This window comes from Vicugna pacos, chromosome 16 (genome assembly GCF_048564905.1).
Source record: "Vicugna pacos chromosome 16, VicPac4, whole genome shotgun sequence".
Lineage (NCBI taxonomy): Eukaryota > Metazoa > Chordata > Mammalia > Artiodactyla > Camelidae > Vicugna > Vicugna pacos.
Genome location: NC_133002.1, coordinates 11,707,993 through 11,725,949, shown reverse-complemented (window position 1 = coordinate 11,725,949; position 17,957 = coordinate 11,707,993). Strand labels below are relative to the sequence as shown.

Sequence of the window (17,957 nt, the reverse complement as noted above, 5' to 3'; positions counted from 1 at the left end):
ACGTGATTTGGAAATACATGGAAGATACCAAAAACAAAACAATAGTGAAAAGATTTGGAACACACCGTCTCTCAGAAGAGAGAAATGGATAGGCTGTTTTGTTTTATATATATATATATACACACACACACACATATCCAGAGAAATATATAATATACACACACACACACATATCCAGAGAAAACTCTGGAGATATATACACTCGCACACACACACACACATACACACACACATATATCCAGAGAAAACTCTAATTTGAAAAGACATGCACCCCAATGTTCATAAAAGCACTATTTACAATAGCCAAGACATGGAAGCAACCTAAATGTTCATTGACAGATGGTTGGATAAAGAAGTCGTGGTATATTTATACAGTGGAATACTACTCAGCCATAAAAAGAATGAGATGCCATTTGTAGCAACATGGATGGACTTAGAGATTATCATACTAAGTAAAATATACCAGAAAGAGAAAGACAAATACCATATAATATCACTTATATGTGGAATCTAAAAAATGACACAAATGAACTTATTTACAAAACAGAAACAGACTCAGACATAGAAAACAATCTTATGGTTACTGGAGGGGGAAAAGGTGGGGAGGGACAAATTGGAAGTTTGGCTTTTGCAGATACAAACTACTAGGTATAAAATAGATAAACAAGACCCTACCGTATATCACAGGGAACTATATCTAAAATCTTGTAGTAACCTATAATGAAAAAGAATAGGAAAAAGAATAGAAATGTGTGTGTGTGTATAACTGAATCACTGTTCTGTACAGCAGAGACTAATGCAGCATTATAAATCAACTATACTTTAAAAAAAAACCTTATAACACTATTCAGTTACTTTATGGGCATGTGTAGTGGGGGTTGCATAGTAGGCACAAAAAAGGTATGTCTACATCTTAACTCCTGAAACCATGAATGTGACTTTTTTTAGAAAAAGGGTCTTTGCAGATGTAATTAAGGATCATGAGACAAGGTGATCCTGGATTATCCAGGTGAGCCTTAAATCAAATGCCTAGTATTCTTGTAAGACACAGAGGAGAGAAGAGGGGGTGTGTGAAGACAGAAGCAGAGATTGGAGTGAGGCAGCCACAGCCACAGGCCAAGAAGTGTCCAGAATCACCAGAAATGAGAAGAGGCAAGGGAGGATTTTTCTCTAGAGCCTTCCGTGGGAGCACGGCACTGTGGACACTTTGATTTTGGACCTCTGGCATCTAGAACTATCAGAGAATAAATTTCTGTTATTTTAAACCACACAGTTTGTGGTGATTTGTTACGGCAGCCCTAGGAACTGAATACTGCATGTGTAACTGAGATAAAATAAAAACAAGAAAAGTTACTGATGTTTTTCACCCATTGCTTAAAAGGGCAAACAACCAACAGAGGCTGAAAATGCAGTAGATGAAAGTCAACACTATTCATGATACCAAAAAACCCAAACTCTTAGCCAACTAGGAAGAGATGACGCCTTCCTTAACCTGATAAAGGACATCTAACAAAAACCTACGGCATCATACTTAGCAGTGAAACCATAGGTCATGAACAAGACACCATTAGTACTGCTTCTAGTCCCTCTTGTGCTAGATCCTCACCAGAGCAGAAAAGCAAACAAAAAAAGACAACTTCGGGGTACAGCAATGTTCAGTTGCTCCTGGGTCAGCAGGACTGAACCAGGAGAGACCAGAGGTCAGAAAATTGAGAGCAAGAAGCAAGAAAAGGCAGGCAGAGATGGCTGGTGTGCAGGTGTAGCAGAGTGAAGTCGGGGTCCCCAGCACCCCCAGGCCTGGGAAAGAAAGGATGTGGGGTTGTGGTGGCTCGGAGCTGACCGGGGAGGGGGGTGTCGGAGCTGAGGGGGGTGGTGCTCCTGGGGCAGTGATGCAGTGCTCATCCCCGCACCGAGCACAGGCATCTCCCCAGCCTCCTCCTCACAGGTGACGGCTTCCTCCAAGGCAGTCTCTACCTGTAAACATCTCCACTCAGTACAAAAAGCTTCAGCTTTTATTAAATAAAGAAGAGGTAGGAGACAGATACGGGAACAGGCCGGCAACCCCTCCTTCTAACTACATGTACACAGACATACAAACACAGACACACCTGAGGACATGACAAGGACAACTCAGGGGGCAGACTGAGGGGCTGAGGGAGGCAGCACCCTCCGAGAGTGGGCCTGGACCCAAGGGTGGGCCGAGACCTGGGCCAGCGGCAGCCGCTCTGAGGGGTTATGCTTGAGAAGCTTGGAGATGAGGTCCTGGGCTCCCGTGGGCATGGAACTGGGGAACTTCAGGTCCACCTGCAGAAGAAAAGGAGAAGGAAGGATCCCACTACTCTCATCCTGGCTGATTTTTCCTTCACTGCCCATTTTACTTGGAGTCATGTGAGCCCCACAACTATTCTTCTCACTCCCCACGCCTGGCTTCTGAGGCAGCATAACCCCCGCCAGACCCCTCGGGGCCAGCCTCCCACCTTGACGATGCGCCGATATGTCTCGTTGTGTGAAGCACTCTCGAAGGGTGGGTTTCCCACGAGCAGCTCATAGCAGAGTACTCCGATGCACCACAGATCCACCTTCTCATTGTGTGTGCGCCCCTCAATCATCTCTGGGGGCAGGTAGTCCAGGGTCCCACACATAGTCTTCCTCCTGGCGGGGGAGGTGAATGAGCAGGGATCCCAGATCCAGACTGTCTCTCCTTTCCCTGCAGCCTGACAGGGAGCCCAGAGACCCCAGGATGCACCAGGGGCGTGTTCCAACCAGGCTCCAACAGGGCCTCTGGGGCAGGAGCCAGGTGAAGACTCTAAAGCCCCAGGGGTGGGCTTACACACTGCCTCTTCATTTCCACACCATGGGCCGTATCTTAAAATAATCAGCTATGAGAGCAGTGCTCAACCTTAGAATTAAAGGAAAAGTCTCGAATGTCCATCAAGCACGTCCTACTTATATAAATCAGGTTACATCTCTACTACGCGATGTTATGAAGCCATTATAAATAATATGGAAGGTTTATCGCATATAAGACAAGAAGGTCCCAATGTGTCAAGTAAGAAATCTGGGTAACAAAACTGAGTCTCCTGTTTTTGTAACGATATTGCTGTGTCTATGTATTTGCATGAGGACAAACCCGAATGTCTCTGGGTAACAAGATCTAGAGTGGTTTTATTTTGAATGCCCCAGCCTCGCACCCAGGGCTGGCCTCCTAGCCCACCATACCTCAAGGAGGGCGCGTGCACAGACCAGCCAAAGTCGGCAATCTTCAGTTCTCCCTGAAGCCCCAAGAGCAGATTCTCTGGCTTTATGTCTCTGTGAATCACTTTCTTCCCATGGCAGTATATCAGAGCATCTGCCAGCTCCTCCATGATCTGGGAGGGCCAACGACAAGTAATCAGACAAGGACCGACCTCCAGGGCAAGCAGCCATACCCCCAGCCTCCAGCCCCCGCCAGTACCCCAGATGCCCACCGCCCCGACCGTGGCTGTTCGCTGCTCGTCAAAAGTGCGGCTTTTCTGCAGTTCCTTGTAGAGCTCCCCCCGAGGTGCATACTCCAGAATCAAGTAAATCCTTCGCCGGTCATAGAAATAGTTGTAGAGACGCAAGATGTTGGGATGCCTGAGAGAAGACAGAGAGGGCATCCGGCTGCATACTGGCATAAAGACATGAGAAAGATGATAGGTCCCACGGGGCAAACTGAGTCAGGCTTGGGCCAGGCAGGGGACAAGAGGCTGGCAGTGCTAAGCAGGAAGTAGAGGCGGATCTCTGCAGTCAAGGAGCTGGTGGGGATTGAGGGCTTATTGGGACTAAGTGGCCACAGCTGCCGAGAAGACAGTCTGGATGTGGTGGGGTTGGAAGAGGAGCTGGGGGTGAGGCAGCAGGGGGACTCTGGCTCAGAGGGCGTCGATCCGTACTGTAGATGGGCCTGGATTTCGATCTCCCTGCGAAGCTGGTGCTCCACGCCCTCCTTCTCTATCTGAGACTTGAAGAGGACCTTGAGCGCCACGATGAAACGGCTTTTCTTCTCCCGAGCCAAGTACACATTTCCAAACTTGCCTTTGCCCAGAGGACGCCCAATCTCAAAGTCATCAATTGTGAAGGAACGCCTGGTTAGAGTGAGGAGAGGGCAGCTGAGCACAGGTTCCTTGGTCCTGAGGTGTTTGCCTTCTCCCTGCACCTCAGTCCATCCTGCCCTCAGCCCCGTTTCTCTTCCAGGGGAGTTGAGGATGGATGGATCAGGCTTTCTTGCCTGCATCCCTGCTCCTCCTACCCTTAGCTTCTACCTCCCCCATTTCCTACCTGTTCATTGTCCCATTCCATCTCTTGCCATCCCAAGACTTGGGGTGCTTACATTGAGATGTTGGGGGTCTCACTGTTGTTCTCCATCACCTTCTGGCCAGGGGCACCTAAGGAAAGAACAGGGAAGTTGAGGCTATCCTTAGACATTTTCATCCCTGCACACTCCCCAAACCCTAGATCCTTCAGGTCAATCCCCTCCCCCTTTTCCCAGTTACCTATGGGCTGGGCATTGGAGCGGCTCATGAGGACAAGTGCAGATGGGGTGACAGGCTCCTTCCGGAGGACTCTCTGGGGCAGGGTGTTCAGGCAAGACTGAGCCTGAGAAGGAGCAGGGGGGAACTCTGAGGTGCCTTTATCCCAGTGACCGGGTTGGAATGCGCTGCAAGCAGCATTTCAGGACTTGCTGTAAAGCTTCCCACCCACCCACCCATCCCTAGTACAAAGAGGAACACTGAGACCACAATTTTGCTACTCAGCCCCAAGACTCTGCTCAGAGCCCCATAATAAAGTGAGTTATTAATAAACAACCTAAGTCGGCCAAGATGAGGAGCAAAGGACTTACACCAACATCTAATATCTCATCTCTTTGGCCCTGGCCCATAGTCCTGCCCATAACACCAGTCATTCAGCCAGTTCCCCCACCCCAGGGAGCAGCAGAGGCTGGGGTAATGAAAACCCACAATTCAAAGAGTCTTGGGGAAGGGTAGAGCTCAGTGGTAGAGTGCATGCCTAGCATGCATGAGATCCTGGGTTCAATCCCCAGTACCTTCACTAAATAAATACATAAACCTAATTACTTCCCTCTCAAAAAAAAAAAAAAAAAAAAAAAAAAAAGAAGAGTCTTGGCGCAGAGGTGTTCTCACGGTCCCCTAAAAAGTCCAGTCTTGGGGCCTTGAATGTTCAGTAGATCTCAGTATTTACCCCTTTGCAACAACTGGCTTTAGGGACACTGAGGGCTACCCTGATGGCCCTGGACCACGTCTGACTTTCAGCTTCTGAGTAATATATATGACATTCTTTTGGGAGTGACCAATGCAGACATGACAACGGTTTCTCATCTAGCCTCCACTATTGACAGCCTCATTCAGAGCTTCACCAGTGGGGAGCTGGTGGACAAGGGGACAGACGGACCCTCCAGGATACCCAAGCCCCACCAACAGGGAGCAAAGCCCATGAAGGGCTCCTCCTTTTTCCTTTAGCCAAGGAAGGAACCTCAGTGCCCCTACAGATCTGTTCCCAAACAGTGATATCAGTACGAAATTTACAAATAACTAAGTGGAACAAAATAGAGTCCAGAAATATATCCATATGTATGTGGGAATTTAATATATATATTAAAGGTAGCATTTCAAATCAGAGGGTAGACCCTTCAATGAATGGTATTGGGACACCTGGAAAATAAAGCTATTTAGATGCTTACTTCACACCAGTCATTAAAATAAATTCCAAATTCTTAAATTAGACTCGTGTTGGACCTTTTAAACTTATAAACTTATCTAAATCCTTCCAGAGTCTATTTCTATTTCTTGCCTAGCCTATTTTTTCAGGACAAGTGTTGAGAATCATGGCTTGAAGGCCAGATCCTGCTTGCTCAGCCCCAGATTTCACTTGTTTGTGACAAGTAGCCTGAACTCTGCAGAGGTCTTCACAGGCTGGTCAAATTCAAGTTGGCAGCACTTGACAACAATGTGGCTGCAAATGACCAAACTGGGTTCCACCAGAAAATTCTTGGGACCCATACGTTGGCGCATAACTGGGAAGAAAATGCTAGGAGGATCGCCCTCTGCAGGACCTCAAATTTGCAAGCAGGAACTCGCCATGCAGGGAGGGGAAGTGGGCTAGCCCTTACCGTCTGCCGGCCGTAGGGCCAGGGGTAGGTGTTCTCCTTCTGGGCCATCCTTAGAGGGAAAAGGGAAGGGAACTGGGCAGAGAAAAGAAACAGCTGTGAGAAGCAGAAAAAAGGGAGCGAGAGAGGGAGGGGTCAGACCGATCTAGCCGGAAGCGTTTGCCTGGGGCTGGTGAAACGGAGCAGGTCCAAACGCTGGCCGCCTCTAGGCGCATCCTGGCGCTCGCCTCGCTGCTACCGGCCCCACCCCTTTCTAGGACCCCTTTTCATCCTTGAGCGCCCAGCAGGAGCGCGGAGTGCGCTAAGGCCCGTCCAACGGACCCCCAACCTGCCTGATCACCTGCCTTCTCCCGGCGTAAGGCCCGCGAAAGGAGAACAGCTCACCTGGAACCCGTGGCACGGTCACCCTCCCTGGCCGTTGGGAAACAACTGAACCTGCCCGGCCGCACCTCCGCCGGGGCCCTTTCAAATCTCCCGCCCTGGCCCCATTGGCTGAGCGCACCGCCCATGCCCAATTCTCATTGGCTAGGTGTCCCATGACGTAGCCCGCGGGGCCCAATGGAAGAGGCGGAATGCGAGCCGCGGTGCGCTTGGGTTCCGGCTTAGGAAAGTTACCCTCATTCCCCCAAAATTCGCCTTAAAATTTTTTTTTAAATATTCAGTATGTCTGGAATTTATCCTTGTATGTGAACTAAGGTCTAACTTTGTTTTCTACCAGATGGAGAGCCATTTATGCCAGCATCATTTGTTAAACTATACCATTCCCAACGGAATTTAAATGCTCCCCTTGATGTATTAGTCACCATAGATACTTGGATCTATTTTTGGTTTTTCTTTCGTTTGTTTGTTTTTTTAATTTTATTATTTATTTACTTACTTATTTATTTTTATTTTTTACTTGAATCTATTTTTGAATTCTCTATTCTGTTATATTGTTCGTCCGTTTGCATGTGTATTTTTGTGTCATTACTATTTTGTTCTATAAAGTGTTTCTCTCACAATCAGAGTAGGAATTTTCCACCAGAGGACCTTTCTCTGCGGGCTCGCTGACCAAGATCGAATTGTTTGGACCTACTTTCACTTTTTTCCTTGCCACACTTTTTTTCTCTTTCCGAAGCCAAATTTCATTGTTGGGTTAAATAAATAAATTTGGGGGCCTTCTATGAAATAACTAGTGCAGCCTGGCCAGCACCCTTCCTCTTTCTTCTAATAATAACACCCTAACTTGGCTTTAGGGAACCACCAGTCTCCCCATTCTGTGTTGTCGGTATCTGTTGCTGCCAACCCCAAATCCCTAATTGGATGGAGACCTGTTGTATTGGACATTGTGGTTATCTAGGCAGCATCCATACTTCCAGCGATTCCCACTTCCTGAAAGCAACTAGAGTTTTGTGGGTCTGAGAGGGAAGCTGACCCCATCCCAGGCCCAGGAGTGGACCCTGACTGATTTACACCAGTCAACACCTTTTATTCTGGGATCATGGTCACTGGTTCAGGGATAAGCATGTAACCTAAGTGGGCCAGTTACTAGGAATTTTAGGATTCTTGCTCAGAATGCTGGACAGAAACTGCTTTTCTCTTCTAGAACTGGACAAAGAAGCAAACAGCCTGCATTGTTGTTGGTGGTGCTTCTGAAGGGGACACCCTGAGAATGAAGCTGACACTGCAGATGGCGAAAGAGAGGTCTGGAAAGAACCCGGGAACTTGATGACAACGTTGAACCTCCAGATGCCTATTTCAGCCAATTCCTTACATGAGCCAATAGGTCTCCTTCCCTAATGCATAGTCAAGAGTTATGTTAATTGCTGTCAAAAGCATACTAACTGACAGACATCCACAGCCCTACAAGGTTCTTAGTTATTTACCTTAAATGATGCAAAACTACTGATAGTCAATCATTTTAACCTACCAAAAATATCAACTTCATATGATTCAACCAAATGTAAATGAAATAAGTCCTAATGGATTTCTAGATCAGTTTATAATGCTTTTGCCTCTAAGTAACAGAAAACTCATTTAACAATGGCATAAAAAATTGACACCTGTTTCCTCTTACATAACAAGAAATCAGAAAGTAGTAGTTGGCTCAGGACCTGAACAATTTCAGAGGTCTGGCTTAGCCTCTCTGTGATTCTCTTATTTCTCTTATGACTGCAAGACGGCTGCCAATTGTCTCTGTCTCTTTTATCAGGAAAAGTAGAAGCCTTTCAAAAAGTTCCCAATTTCTCCTTGGCTAGAACTGTGTGTGTCACATGACTACTGCAAAAGAGTCTGGCCAAGTGAGTATCACTTCCAGCCGCTACAGTTAAAGCAGCAAGGGGTTGTGGTGGTAGAAATAGGTGTGTGCTACAGTTGCTTACAATTTCATGCTGGGGAGCCCTGATTAGTTTAAAAAGTCAGAGATCTGTGCATCATGAAGTATCTTCAGAGATTTGATAATCATGGCCACCCTGCTGCCATATCACAAAAAAAACATTTTGCTTTTGGAGGTACACTTTTTTTTTTTTTTTGCATGACTTGGACTGGCTGTTTTGGGGTGGGGGTAGGGAGAGGTAATTAGGGTTATTTATTTTTTAAGTAGAGGTACTGGGGATTGAACACAGGACCTCATGCATGCTGTGCTCACACTCTGCCACTGAGCTGTACCCCCCCCTTACACTGTTTTCACTTAGGGTCAGCCCAGCCCCACCTCCCAAGATCAGGGAGCCCATTTCAATGTCAGTGCCTTTACCAAAATATTTAGCATAGAGTGACTAGCCAATGAAGAGCTTTATAAAAATCCTATCACTTGCAGTATATTTTATTCCTCATAACCTAGTGAAGGAAGACAGAAAATTCTGAAAACTCTTAGGGGATGTAGTGCACAGGAGGGCTATGCCTGATAGCTCACATATGATATTTCTGTCTTCTGGAGTCTTTAAATTCTCACTTGCACATTATGTCTGAAGACAGTTGGCCTTTCAGGATTATTTGATGGACCAGCATAAAACCAAGATTTGCATTATTCATAAAACAAAGCAAAACAAAACCTATCTGTTCTAGCAACTAGGCAAATATCAGCTGCCTGCTAAAGTTAGTGAACAAAATCTTTGTTATTTACCCCAATGCTTCTCAAACGATCTGTAGGGAAAAACCCATCTCAGTTATTTTCCATCTATCCCAGATTGATAATTTATAAAAATACAGTAGAAATTAATTCCTTGAAAAATGAAATCTAAACAATATAAAAATTACAAGCCTACTTATTTTGTTACAATCAATATTTATAAAAGTAATCTGACAAATGCTGTAAGAGTTTTTAAATGCTTCACTCTCAACTTCTACACATATCCCAGACCTGAAAGAAACCATTCATGAAGTGGCACCAGTTCTGTGGACCACACTGAGTACCAGCAATCCACCCCCACAGCAACAAAAACAGTCCCACCCAAAACTGTGTTCTGTTCTCTCAACGTCCACTGACCTGCAGGGATTTCCCAGGTTTATAGTGAGGCAGGGGAGCAGTTTCCTCTGAGTGTGACTCTTTTCTTCTTTCCACTTGCTTTGCTTTTTGCCTCCTAGTTCATGTTGTGATTCTGGCTACTGGCCAAGGAACTTTGAGAGGGCTCTTTGAGGGGCGATGGTCACTATTCTATTCCCAGAGCTGAATTTTCAAGTGACTGGGAAGGGTCGGAATGTATCGTGTTCCAAGGTCAGGCAGGGTGGCTGGGATACTGTGATGGTTGTGAAGCACATATGTCAGTCCTTTTACTTCTGATAATGGAATATCCCCCAAAAGAAATGTCAAGGCATGGATTCTCATCATCAGCCAATAAACCCCTTCCAGGAATGAGGAGTAGCAGACTCAGAAGGGACTTGTTAGAGGAGCCTAGCCAGTACTCCCCATGTCTCCCCACTCACTTGTCCTCCTTAAGGTAAATCTGAGGCAATGCTGCTGAGCTAAGTAGGTGCGTCAAGACCTGGCTGCCTACCTCCATCCAGATGCCCCTTGAGCATCCCTAGGTCAAACATCATCACTGGGGTTTGCTCTTGGCTATTAGAGCCCAAGTGTTTGTCTTTGGTATACACAACAGTCCCTGCCGCTGTGACTGAGGCCTGAGGCCCTGTCCAGGTCCCTGTATGCATCCTCACAAATTGGATCAGCAGAAACAGGGCCCCCCACACGTAAATGGACAACAAGCTCCTACACTACACTTCTGACACATGGTAAAATATTTTACTGAAGTATACGTACAGAAAATGTACAGCTGCATCAATATTCACAAACTGAATCCCCCGGGTAACCAGCACTGAGATCAAGAAACAGACCACTTCTGGCACCCCAGGAGGATCCGCCAACCTTCTTTTCAAGTCACCCCTTTCCCTAGTGTCACCATTATCCCAACTTCTAACTTATACAGCAGTTCTGCCTGTTTTGAACTTTATGCAAATGGCATCTTACGATATATATTCTTTGATGTCTGACTTTTCTTATTTAACATTATGTTTGTGAGACTTACCCATTCTGTGGCTGTATGGATTTTTAAACATACATGAACATGATAACATTTACATGGGTTAGTTAAAAGTCAGTCTGTCACGGTGGAGTGGGGAAATACAACTTTTTTTTTTAAAGTAAGTCTCTCTACCAACCCAAATTGCCTCGTCTTCTACTTCCATCCCCAGAAGCAACCACTGGCTGGTTCTCATGTACCATTTCAGCACTTGTGTAACTATTATTCAGTTATTCAAATGTTAACATGTTTTGCTATACTTGCTTCTGATTTTTTTAATGAAATAAAAGACACACAGGTGAAGCCTCAGTATAACAATTTAAGAATTAGTCTATATATACACTTTCTCTATCATTTCCCCATTGCCTTTTTTTCTGACGCTCCTTTTAGATGTATAGCAGGGCTTCTAATTTAATCCTCCACAGCTTTTGGCTTGCATTTTCATATTTTTCAAATTTCTCTGTTCTCTGTTTTGAGTAAAGTCTTGAATTCTATTTTTGAAATAGCCAATTTGCTCTCAGAGTGTGCCCAGTTAATGTAAGATAGACTTACATTATTACATCTACCACTCATATGTAAGATTTCCAATTGGTCATTTGTCTATCCATACGATTTTATTTAATTTCCACTTTTGTTTCATGATTTGATTTTTTTTTAAGTGAAAGTACTCCTTCACTCATCTTTTTACATATCCTAATCACACCTACTCTAAGTTCTTTGTCAGACAGCTCCATAAACTTCTTTTCATCTAGAGTGAGCCCTTGTCCCCATGATTGTGCTCTAATCATGACATTTCTTCATATGTTTTAGGATTTGGGTTTGTAACGTCAGCTTGGATGAGAGATCTTTTTGTTCTTATTTTGTTTTCTCTCTCTTGCTTTGTATTCACCCCTCCCTGACCTACAGTTAGACCATAGCTGTTACCTTGCCTCCTTGCACCCAGTTAAGAATCAGGTCTCACCACAGTCTTTCGGAGTTCCCGCCCCACTACGATATTGGGAGTATCTCAAAGGAAGTCACTGAGGGCAAGTGGGTTCTGTTTCTGGCCTTGAGGCTACATCTGAGTCCTTCTGCCCTTTTTGGGTCTGGAGCTCCAGGCAGGGAGCTGGCAGATTTTACAGTTCCTTTTTTTTTTTTTTTTTTTTTTTTTGATACAGGATGTCTCTGCAGCTCTGGCTCCAGCTCCCTGTGCCTAATCAGTCCCTGTTTCCCAGTAGGACCTTAACACCCCACTGGTGTTGCCCGCTTGCAGCCCTGAACCCTGCACAGACCCGTTCCCGGCTTTGCATTTGTGGTACTGAATGATTTGTTTCTAAGCCTGGTTGATGGCCCTTTCATTCACTATTTTTAAACTTTATATGTCAGTGCTATGTATTTGAAGCAAAAAGGGCCAGAGCGGGAATTTACTATGCTGTCTCTATCGCAAATCCAGACCTTTTCTACTAAGCATGCTTCAGTGTTAGGGAGTGGTGGGTGGGGAGTGCGGCAAAGGGCGAGGACATGGCTGAATGTGCCAGGCAACACTCAGTTCTACTTGATTTTTACTCTGTAAAAGTGAAGCCTAAATATGGACAAACTTCCCATTTTTAAAGAGCAGCGAGAAAATCTAGATACACGTGTGAAATTTGCTGAGTTGTGAATGTTGTCAAATAAATCACCAAACAAGTGTGTGTGCTGGATTTGGTCTGTGGACTAGCAGTATTCCAACCTTAACGTGCCCAGAGCTCTCTGGACCAGAAACCATACTTTACAGCCATCCTTTCCTCTCCAGGGCCACCAACCTTGCCTAGTCAATCAGTGAGTGGCCTTTTAGGAAGCTCCGTGTAACGGGATGTAGGAAAAAGACCATGGGCTCGGGGGTTACAGGTTTGCCTCTGGGCCATGCCACTTGCCATCTGTGTTGCTTGGAAATATCCTTCCGCATGTCAGCTCGAAGACAGACGGGCTTCCTTACATTGCTTTGCGGGGGTGCTGTCGGAATAAATGAACTAAGGTCGCTAAAGCCCTCAGCGCGGCGCCTGGCTCACAGTGACATCTTAATGCTAACTATTATTATGACTAATAAGTCACCTAGCCTCAGTGCATGAGAGTAAGATTTCCTTTGTAAACTAATGTCCGCTAATAAACCTAGAGGAAAGAATTTTAGAAACGACCGTTTTGTATCTCCTTAAGGTGCCCTGGTTTGGATGGGCACCAGGGGGTCCCACTGCCAACCTCACCCGCCTTTCCCCTTAGGCTGCCAGAGCTCTTGGACTGTCACTTTGCCAAGTCCTCAGCAGTTCTTGAATCAAAAACACTTGGCTTCTGCAGCAAAGGCTGGCTGATTGTCTGCCTCCATCTTGGCATACGTGACACAGTGACCACTTTGGCAGAAGGCAGGACAGGCTGGAGTGAGTAGAGGTGAGCGTGAGGAATAAATTTCAGCCTGGGTGGGTGTCTGCTTTGTGCATGGTGGCAAGACGGCCCAAATTCCTCTCCTGCCACCTAAGCCTACTACACTAACAAAGGCACTGTTAGTTACAGAAAGAGATGTCAAGGAAGAAATTCCCCACTGGGGGAGACAAGGTTTGTGGAGTGGAAGGCTTGGATTTCTTTTTCTTCCTTCCTTCCTTCCTTCCTTTCTTTCTCTCTCTTTCTTTCTTTTTCAATATACTAGAAGCAGCAAAAATGCACATGGCTCTGGGCTTATAGTGACTGCAGGGAAATTTGGAGAATATTTGTATTTAACAAAAATTAAATACAAAATATTTGTATTTGATACCGTTGTGTTCTACTTCATGGAGATGTGGATGAAGAACATCGCCTGCCATATCAGTAAACAAAGGATGTTGAGTCCATCAAGCTATCAGCCACTGCAGCTGCCCCCACTGTTCACCCTAAGGGGAACCAGGATGGAAAAGGCCAGGAAACTGGCCCTAGAGGGTTAACACGCGTGTCAAAGGAATGATTTCACTGAGCCCAGACTCTTATATCTTCCTATACATAGAAAAATTCATTAACTTTAGATATCTCTCTCTTTTTTTAATAAGCAGTAATCTTTTGATGTTCCAGCTACCTGATTTTTGTTGCAAAACTCCTGTTCATCCTGGCTCTTCCCTTACCTCTTCAGAGCTGAGAGTACCGAATTAGAGAAAATATTTGCAAAAGATAAGACTAACAAAGGCTTAATTTCCAGAATATATAAACAGCTTATACAACTTAATAGTAATTAAAAAAAAAGACCCAATCCAAAAATGGGCAGAAGATCTAAACAAGCAATTCTCCAATGAAGACATACACATCGCCAATAGACACATGAAAAAATGCTCAATATCGCTAATTATCAGAGAAATGCACATCGAAACTACAATGAAGTACCACCTCGCACCTGTCAGAATGGTCATCACTAAAAAGTCCACGAACGATAAATGCTGGGGAGGGTGTGGAGAAAAGGAAACCCTCCTACACCGCTGGTGGAAATGTGATTTTTGTGCAGCTGTTATGGAAAACAGTATGGAGAGTCCTCAAAAAACTAAAAATAGACTTACCATATGTTCCAGCAATCCCACTCCTGGGCATATATCCAGAGGGAACCTTAATTCAAAAAGATACAAGTTCATTCTTAGTGAAGTAAGCCAGAAAGAGAAAGAAAAATGCCATATGATATCACTTACACGGGAATCATAAAAAAAAAAAAAAAAGACAAACGAACTTATTTACAAAACAGAAACAGACTCATAGGCATGGAAAACAAACTTACAGTTACGGGGGGGAAGTGGCTGGGAAGGGATAAATTGGAAGTTTGAGATTTGCAGATACGAACTAATATGTATAAAATAGATAAACAAGTTCACACTGTATAGCATAGGGAACTATATTCAATATCTTGTAGGAACTTACAGTGAAAAAGAATATGAAAACAAATATATGTAGTTCCCATATGACTGAAGCATTGTGCTGTATACTAGAATTTGACACAACCTTGTAAACTGATTATACTTCAATTAAATATATATATAATATATATAATAATATATGTATATAAAACCCAAAAACAAACAAAAAAAGAACTATCTGAGAGGCTGCCTCCCTAGCTTAAGTCCTCAGAACATATGCTGAATAAAACATAATTCTCAACTTCTAGGTTGTGCATTTTTTTTTCAGTCAACAGAGATGATTAAAACCATAAAAACTTTTTTGGACCGAAATTCTGAATATAAAAATACAATAATGGAAACATAATTGATTTTTTTAAAAGAGAGAGAAAACAAAATAATAAAAAAAAATCTAGTTGGAAAAGCAACAGCCTTTTGGACAGCAGTACAGTTAACTGTATAGCTAAGCAGAGCCTTTAACCCCAGAACTGGACTTTTTAGAATCTATGTCATAGACCATACTCAGTGGAGGCAAAAACAAATAAATAAATAAATACACACATGCAATCTTACTCATGGTGACATTTTAAATAATAAGAAAAAGTGTACAGATAACCAGACAATCAAAATGTCTAACTGTAGAAGAACTGTAACAGCATTATTCTCAAATTCAGATGGTCATTAAAATTATAATTCTAAAGACTGTAGAATCATATTTCCTATTACTATTGTAAGTGAAAATAATGGAGTACAAGATTATGGAAACCACTGGCAAGTAGAAGTTAAATGGCCAAAAATTAAAACAGTGGAGAAGGATTATAAATTACCAGTATTACTTTAAAATTACTGATTATTGCTGCATTTTTTCCAATAAAGAACATTTATTGCTCCAAAATACATTTTCTGAACAAGAGTTGGTGATTGTTTACGAACAATTTCTGTGTCAGGATACCTAAAATATCTGTGAGATTAAAGATACTACAATTTAATTAATTGGTTTGACGGAAACAGTTAAGGTGAAAATAGAAGTTTCAAAATTTTTATTTTGGGAGAAAAGTAAGATACTTTAGGGAAAAAAAATCACAGAAACACTCAGGTTTGTATTTTTTTTAATAATACGAAGTTCTTTTTTCTGTTTCCCAAAAAAGTCGCTCTGCACAACTGTCCAAAATGTGTAACTGCACTTGACCCCGACGTGATTTGAACACGCAACCTTCTGATCTGGAGTCAGACGCGCTACCGTTGCGCCACGAGGCCTTCACGAAGCCGCAGTTTGACGGATCCCGTGAACAGATACATCGTCAGCAATAAGGGGTGGAGTTTTGTTCTCAGGCCCCGCCCCTAGGGTTTTTGTCACAGAGATTCTTTGAGTCGCCAGGGGGCAAGACGCGCGCTCACTGAGGAATTAACCATCCTCCTCTGGACAAACTGTGTTTAGGCTCACTTGTTTTGGAGCCCAATTCTTGGACCTCGGGAAACTTTGAGCCCACTCAACAGAAATGATTTCACATTTGGGGGATTTATTTGTGGGGTTAATAAAGCTATCACAGTGTCGATGCACATCTGCAGCCCTAGATAAATCTTTAGATTTAATTTCGGTCTTCCAGTGACTCAGAAAACCCCTTTATTTAGCTTCTCTGACCTTGGTTACTTTATCTGTAGGCAGTGTATAATCAGCCTCTCGCAGGGCGACTGGAGCGCACTGGCGGTGCCGGGAGCCAAGCGCCGTTCACATGTGCGTGCCTCGAAAACCGCAAGTCGTTATTTTGGCGTCGCTTGTATCTGTCCTTCGCCTGGGCTCTGGTGCAGTTCCAGAATTACGTCACTAAAGCCACGGTCTTGTTGTCCTACTTCTTAGATAACTATGGAAAAACAGCCTCCTACGAGGCGTTGGTGGTATAGTGGTGAGCATAGCTGCCTTCCAAGCAGTTGACCCGGGTTCGATTCCCGGCCAACGCAAACTTTAATTTTTTTGTCAGGCGTTTACCTACCCTAGCCGCATTATCCTTTAAAGATGAGTAAGGGACCGCTTTTCTGGGACCCCACTCACGCTCCTCTCAGTCCTCGGGTTTCGCCATGCCAATACACACACGGACGAATACACACACATGGACGTGGATTTGCGCAATCTCAAGCTGGCATTGGAAACGCGCATTTATGTCAGGGAAAGAGCACCGTGCAGGAGGTTGTCTGGAGGAGGGATTACGCGGGTGACAGTTTTATGTTTGCCCACCTGTGTTTTTTAAATGATCATCAATGAAATCATCTAATAAGCATACCGAAAGCTGAGAATAACGGCTAAACATCCTTTGAGTAGAGAGAAAAATGGCTAATTTAGCCACATATTTAAAATTCAAGTTATCTGAAATAAAACATAAATTTGAAATTTAGAATGTGAGTTTGAGTCAGGATACACTTTTCCTCTCGTTCCACCTTTTTCTTCCACTCTTCTTTTTATCTGCATCCTACGGCTCAGGACAGGTACTTCCTAAGTAGGTAGGTTTTAATGGATGTAAAATGTAGGGAGGAAAAAAAACACTGCACTTCTCCCCGTCGGGGAATCGAACCCCGGTCTCCCGCGTGACAGGCGGGGATACTCACCACTATACTAACGAGGAATGAGCTAAGCAAATGCGTCTCCAAATCCCTGATCTGGTATCTTTACCAAGCTCAGCTTGCTAATGGCGAGGTTGCTGGCTATTCGGTCCTTCTGTCCACTACGAAATGCTGACCGAAACCCATGCACCTTCTAGATCACAACCGAGCGCGAGTCCCCAGAAAGGCAAAAACCAGCAGGAGTGACCGAAAGACAGGCGACTTCCAAGGCTGCAAAGACCTGAGTTCTGACAGTCCCTGGGCTCTCCCAGAGACACCCCTGAATAGGTCCCAACCCATTTCGCTGTTATCCAGTGCTGTCGACTGACGGCTATCAATCAAACCGAAACCAGGCTCTGGCTGTCGAAGAGCGGTACCAAACTGGAAGGAGGGGAGAAGAAAGCCGGTGTCTCGCCCAACTCTGGAGATGCCTGCGCTCTTCTTGGCACGACGAGAAGGAAAACACGCTGTGAGCCTCTTCCTGCCACCAGGTGTCTATTCCGAACAAAAGAGCTCCTAGCAAGCGCTCCTGAAGGCGCGCAGTTCAGTCTGATCAACTTCCAGCGCAGCCTCTTCAGTGCCTTTCCGCGTAACCAGCGGCTTGGGGCCTCTCTGGTTTCCGCAAAATACAGAGGTCGGGCTCGTCCGGGACTTGAACCCGGGACCTCTCGCACCCGAAGCGAGAATCATACCCCTAGACCAACGAGCCGACATGTAAGGCCAACCATGGACGCCTTTAGAGGTCGTTACAGGCTTTGTGAAGTCCTAGGGCCATGATTCATGATGGCCTGGTCTTGGCTTGCACTCAGGGACCACCTGCCCCGACGCGAACTACTCCGAAGCAAGAATCTATATCCGCTCGCGAGTCGCGAG

The 17,957-nt window shown here is 44.7% G+C and overlaps 1 protein-coding gene and 4 non-coding genes across 12 annotated transcripts; 1 reads left to right on the top strand and 4 right to left on the bottom strand.

The window, feature by feature from the left end:
• Nucleotides 1-1,990: 1,990 nt before the first annotated feature.
• AURKB (aurora kinase B) lies at nt 1,991-12,552 on the bottom strand. Of its 8 annotated transcripts, none has more exons than XM_072940664.1 (9): nt 12,528-12,552; nt 6,146-6,217; nt 4,512-4,614; nt 4,349-4,403; nt 3,912-4,103; nt 3,468-3,615; nt 3,220-3,368; nt 2,478-2,652; nt 1,991-2,304 (listed from the first exon to the last, which is right to left on the bottom strand). In XM_072940664.1, the coding sequence occupies exons 1-9, from the start codon at nt 12,528-12,530 to the stop codon at nt 2,131-2,133; spliced, it is 1,071 nt and encodes a 356-aa protein (XP_072796765.1). In that variant the 5' UTR covers nt 12,531-12,552; the 3' UTR covers nt 1,991-2,130. The 8 variants fall into 8 exon arrangements, with proteins under 8 accessions (XP_072796765.1, XP_072796766.1, XP_072796767.1 ...); XM_072940665.1 differs by having other exon boundaries at nt 3,477-3,615; XM_072940666.1 differs by lacking the exon at nt 12,528-12,552 and adding an exon at nt 6,527-6,617.
• A 3,122-nt stretch (nt 12,553-15,674) lies between these two features.
• TRNAW-CCA (transfer RNA tryptophan (anticodon CCA)) lies at nt 15,675-15,746 on the bottom strand. Its single transcript has one exon. It is a non-coding gene; the product is annotated as a tRNA-Trp (tRNA).
• A 630-nt stretch (nt 15,747-16,376) lies between these two features.
• Nucleotides 16,377-16,448, top strand: TRNAG-UCC (transfer RNA glycine (anticodon UCC)). The gene has a single exon. It is a non-coding gene; the product is annotated as a tRNA-Gly (tRNA).
• Nucleotides 16,449-17,035: 587 nt separating this feature from the next.
• TRNAD-GUC (transfer RNA aspartic acid (anticodon GUC)) lies at nt 17,036-17,107 on the bottom strand. Its single transcript has one exon. It is a non-coding gene; the product is annotated as a tRNA-Asp (tRNA).
• Nucleotides 17,108-17,721: 614 nt separating this feature from the next.
• Nucleotides 17,722-17,793, bottom strand: TRNAP-CGG (transfer RNA proline (anticodon CGG)). The gene has a single exon. It is a non-coding gene; the product is annotated as a tRNA-Pro (tRNA).
• Nucleotides 17,794-17,957: the final 164 nt, after the last annotated feature.

What these genes read in the sequence shown, in the direction of transcription:
- AURKB (XM_072940664.1), bottom strand. An exon ending in GGCCCTACGGCCGGCAGACG is followed by an intron (nt 4,615 to 6,145) that starts GTAAGGGCTAGC and finishes GCTCCTTCTCAG; the next exon opens with GCTCAGTCTTGCCTGAACAC. An exon ending in CATATCGGCGCATCGTCAAG is followed by an intron (nt 2,305 to 2,477) that starts GTGGGAGGCTGG and finishes TTTCTTCTGCAG; the next exon opens with GTGGACCTGAAGTTCCCCAG.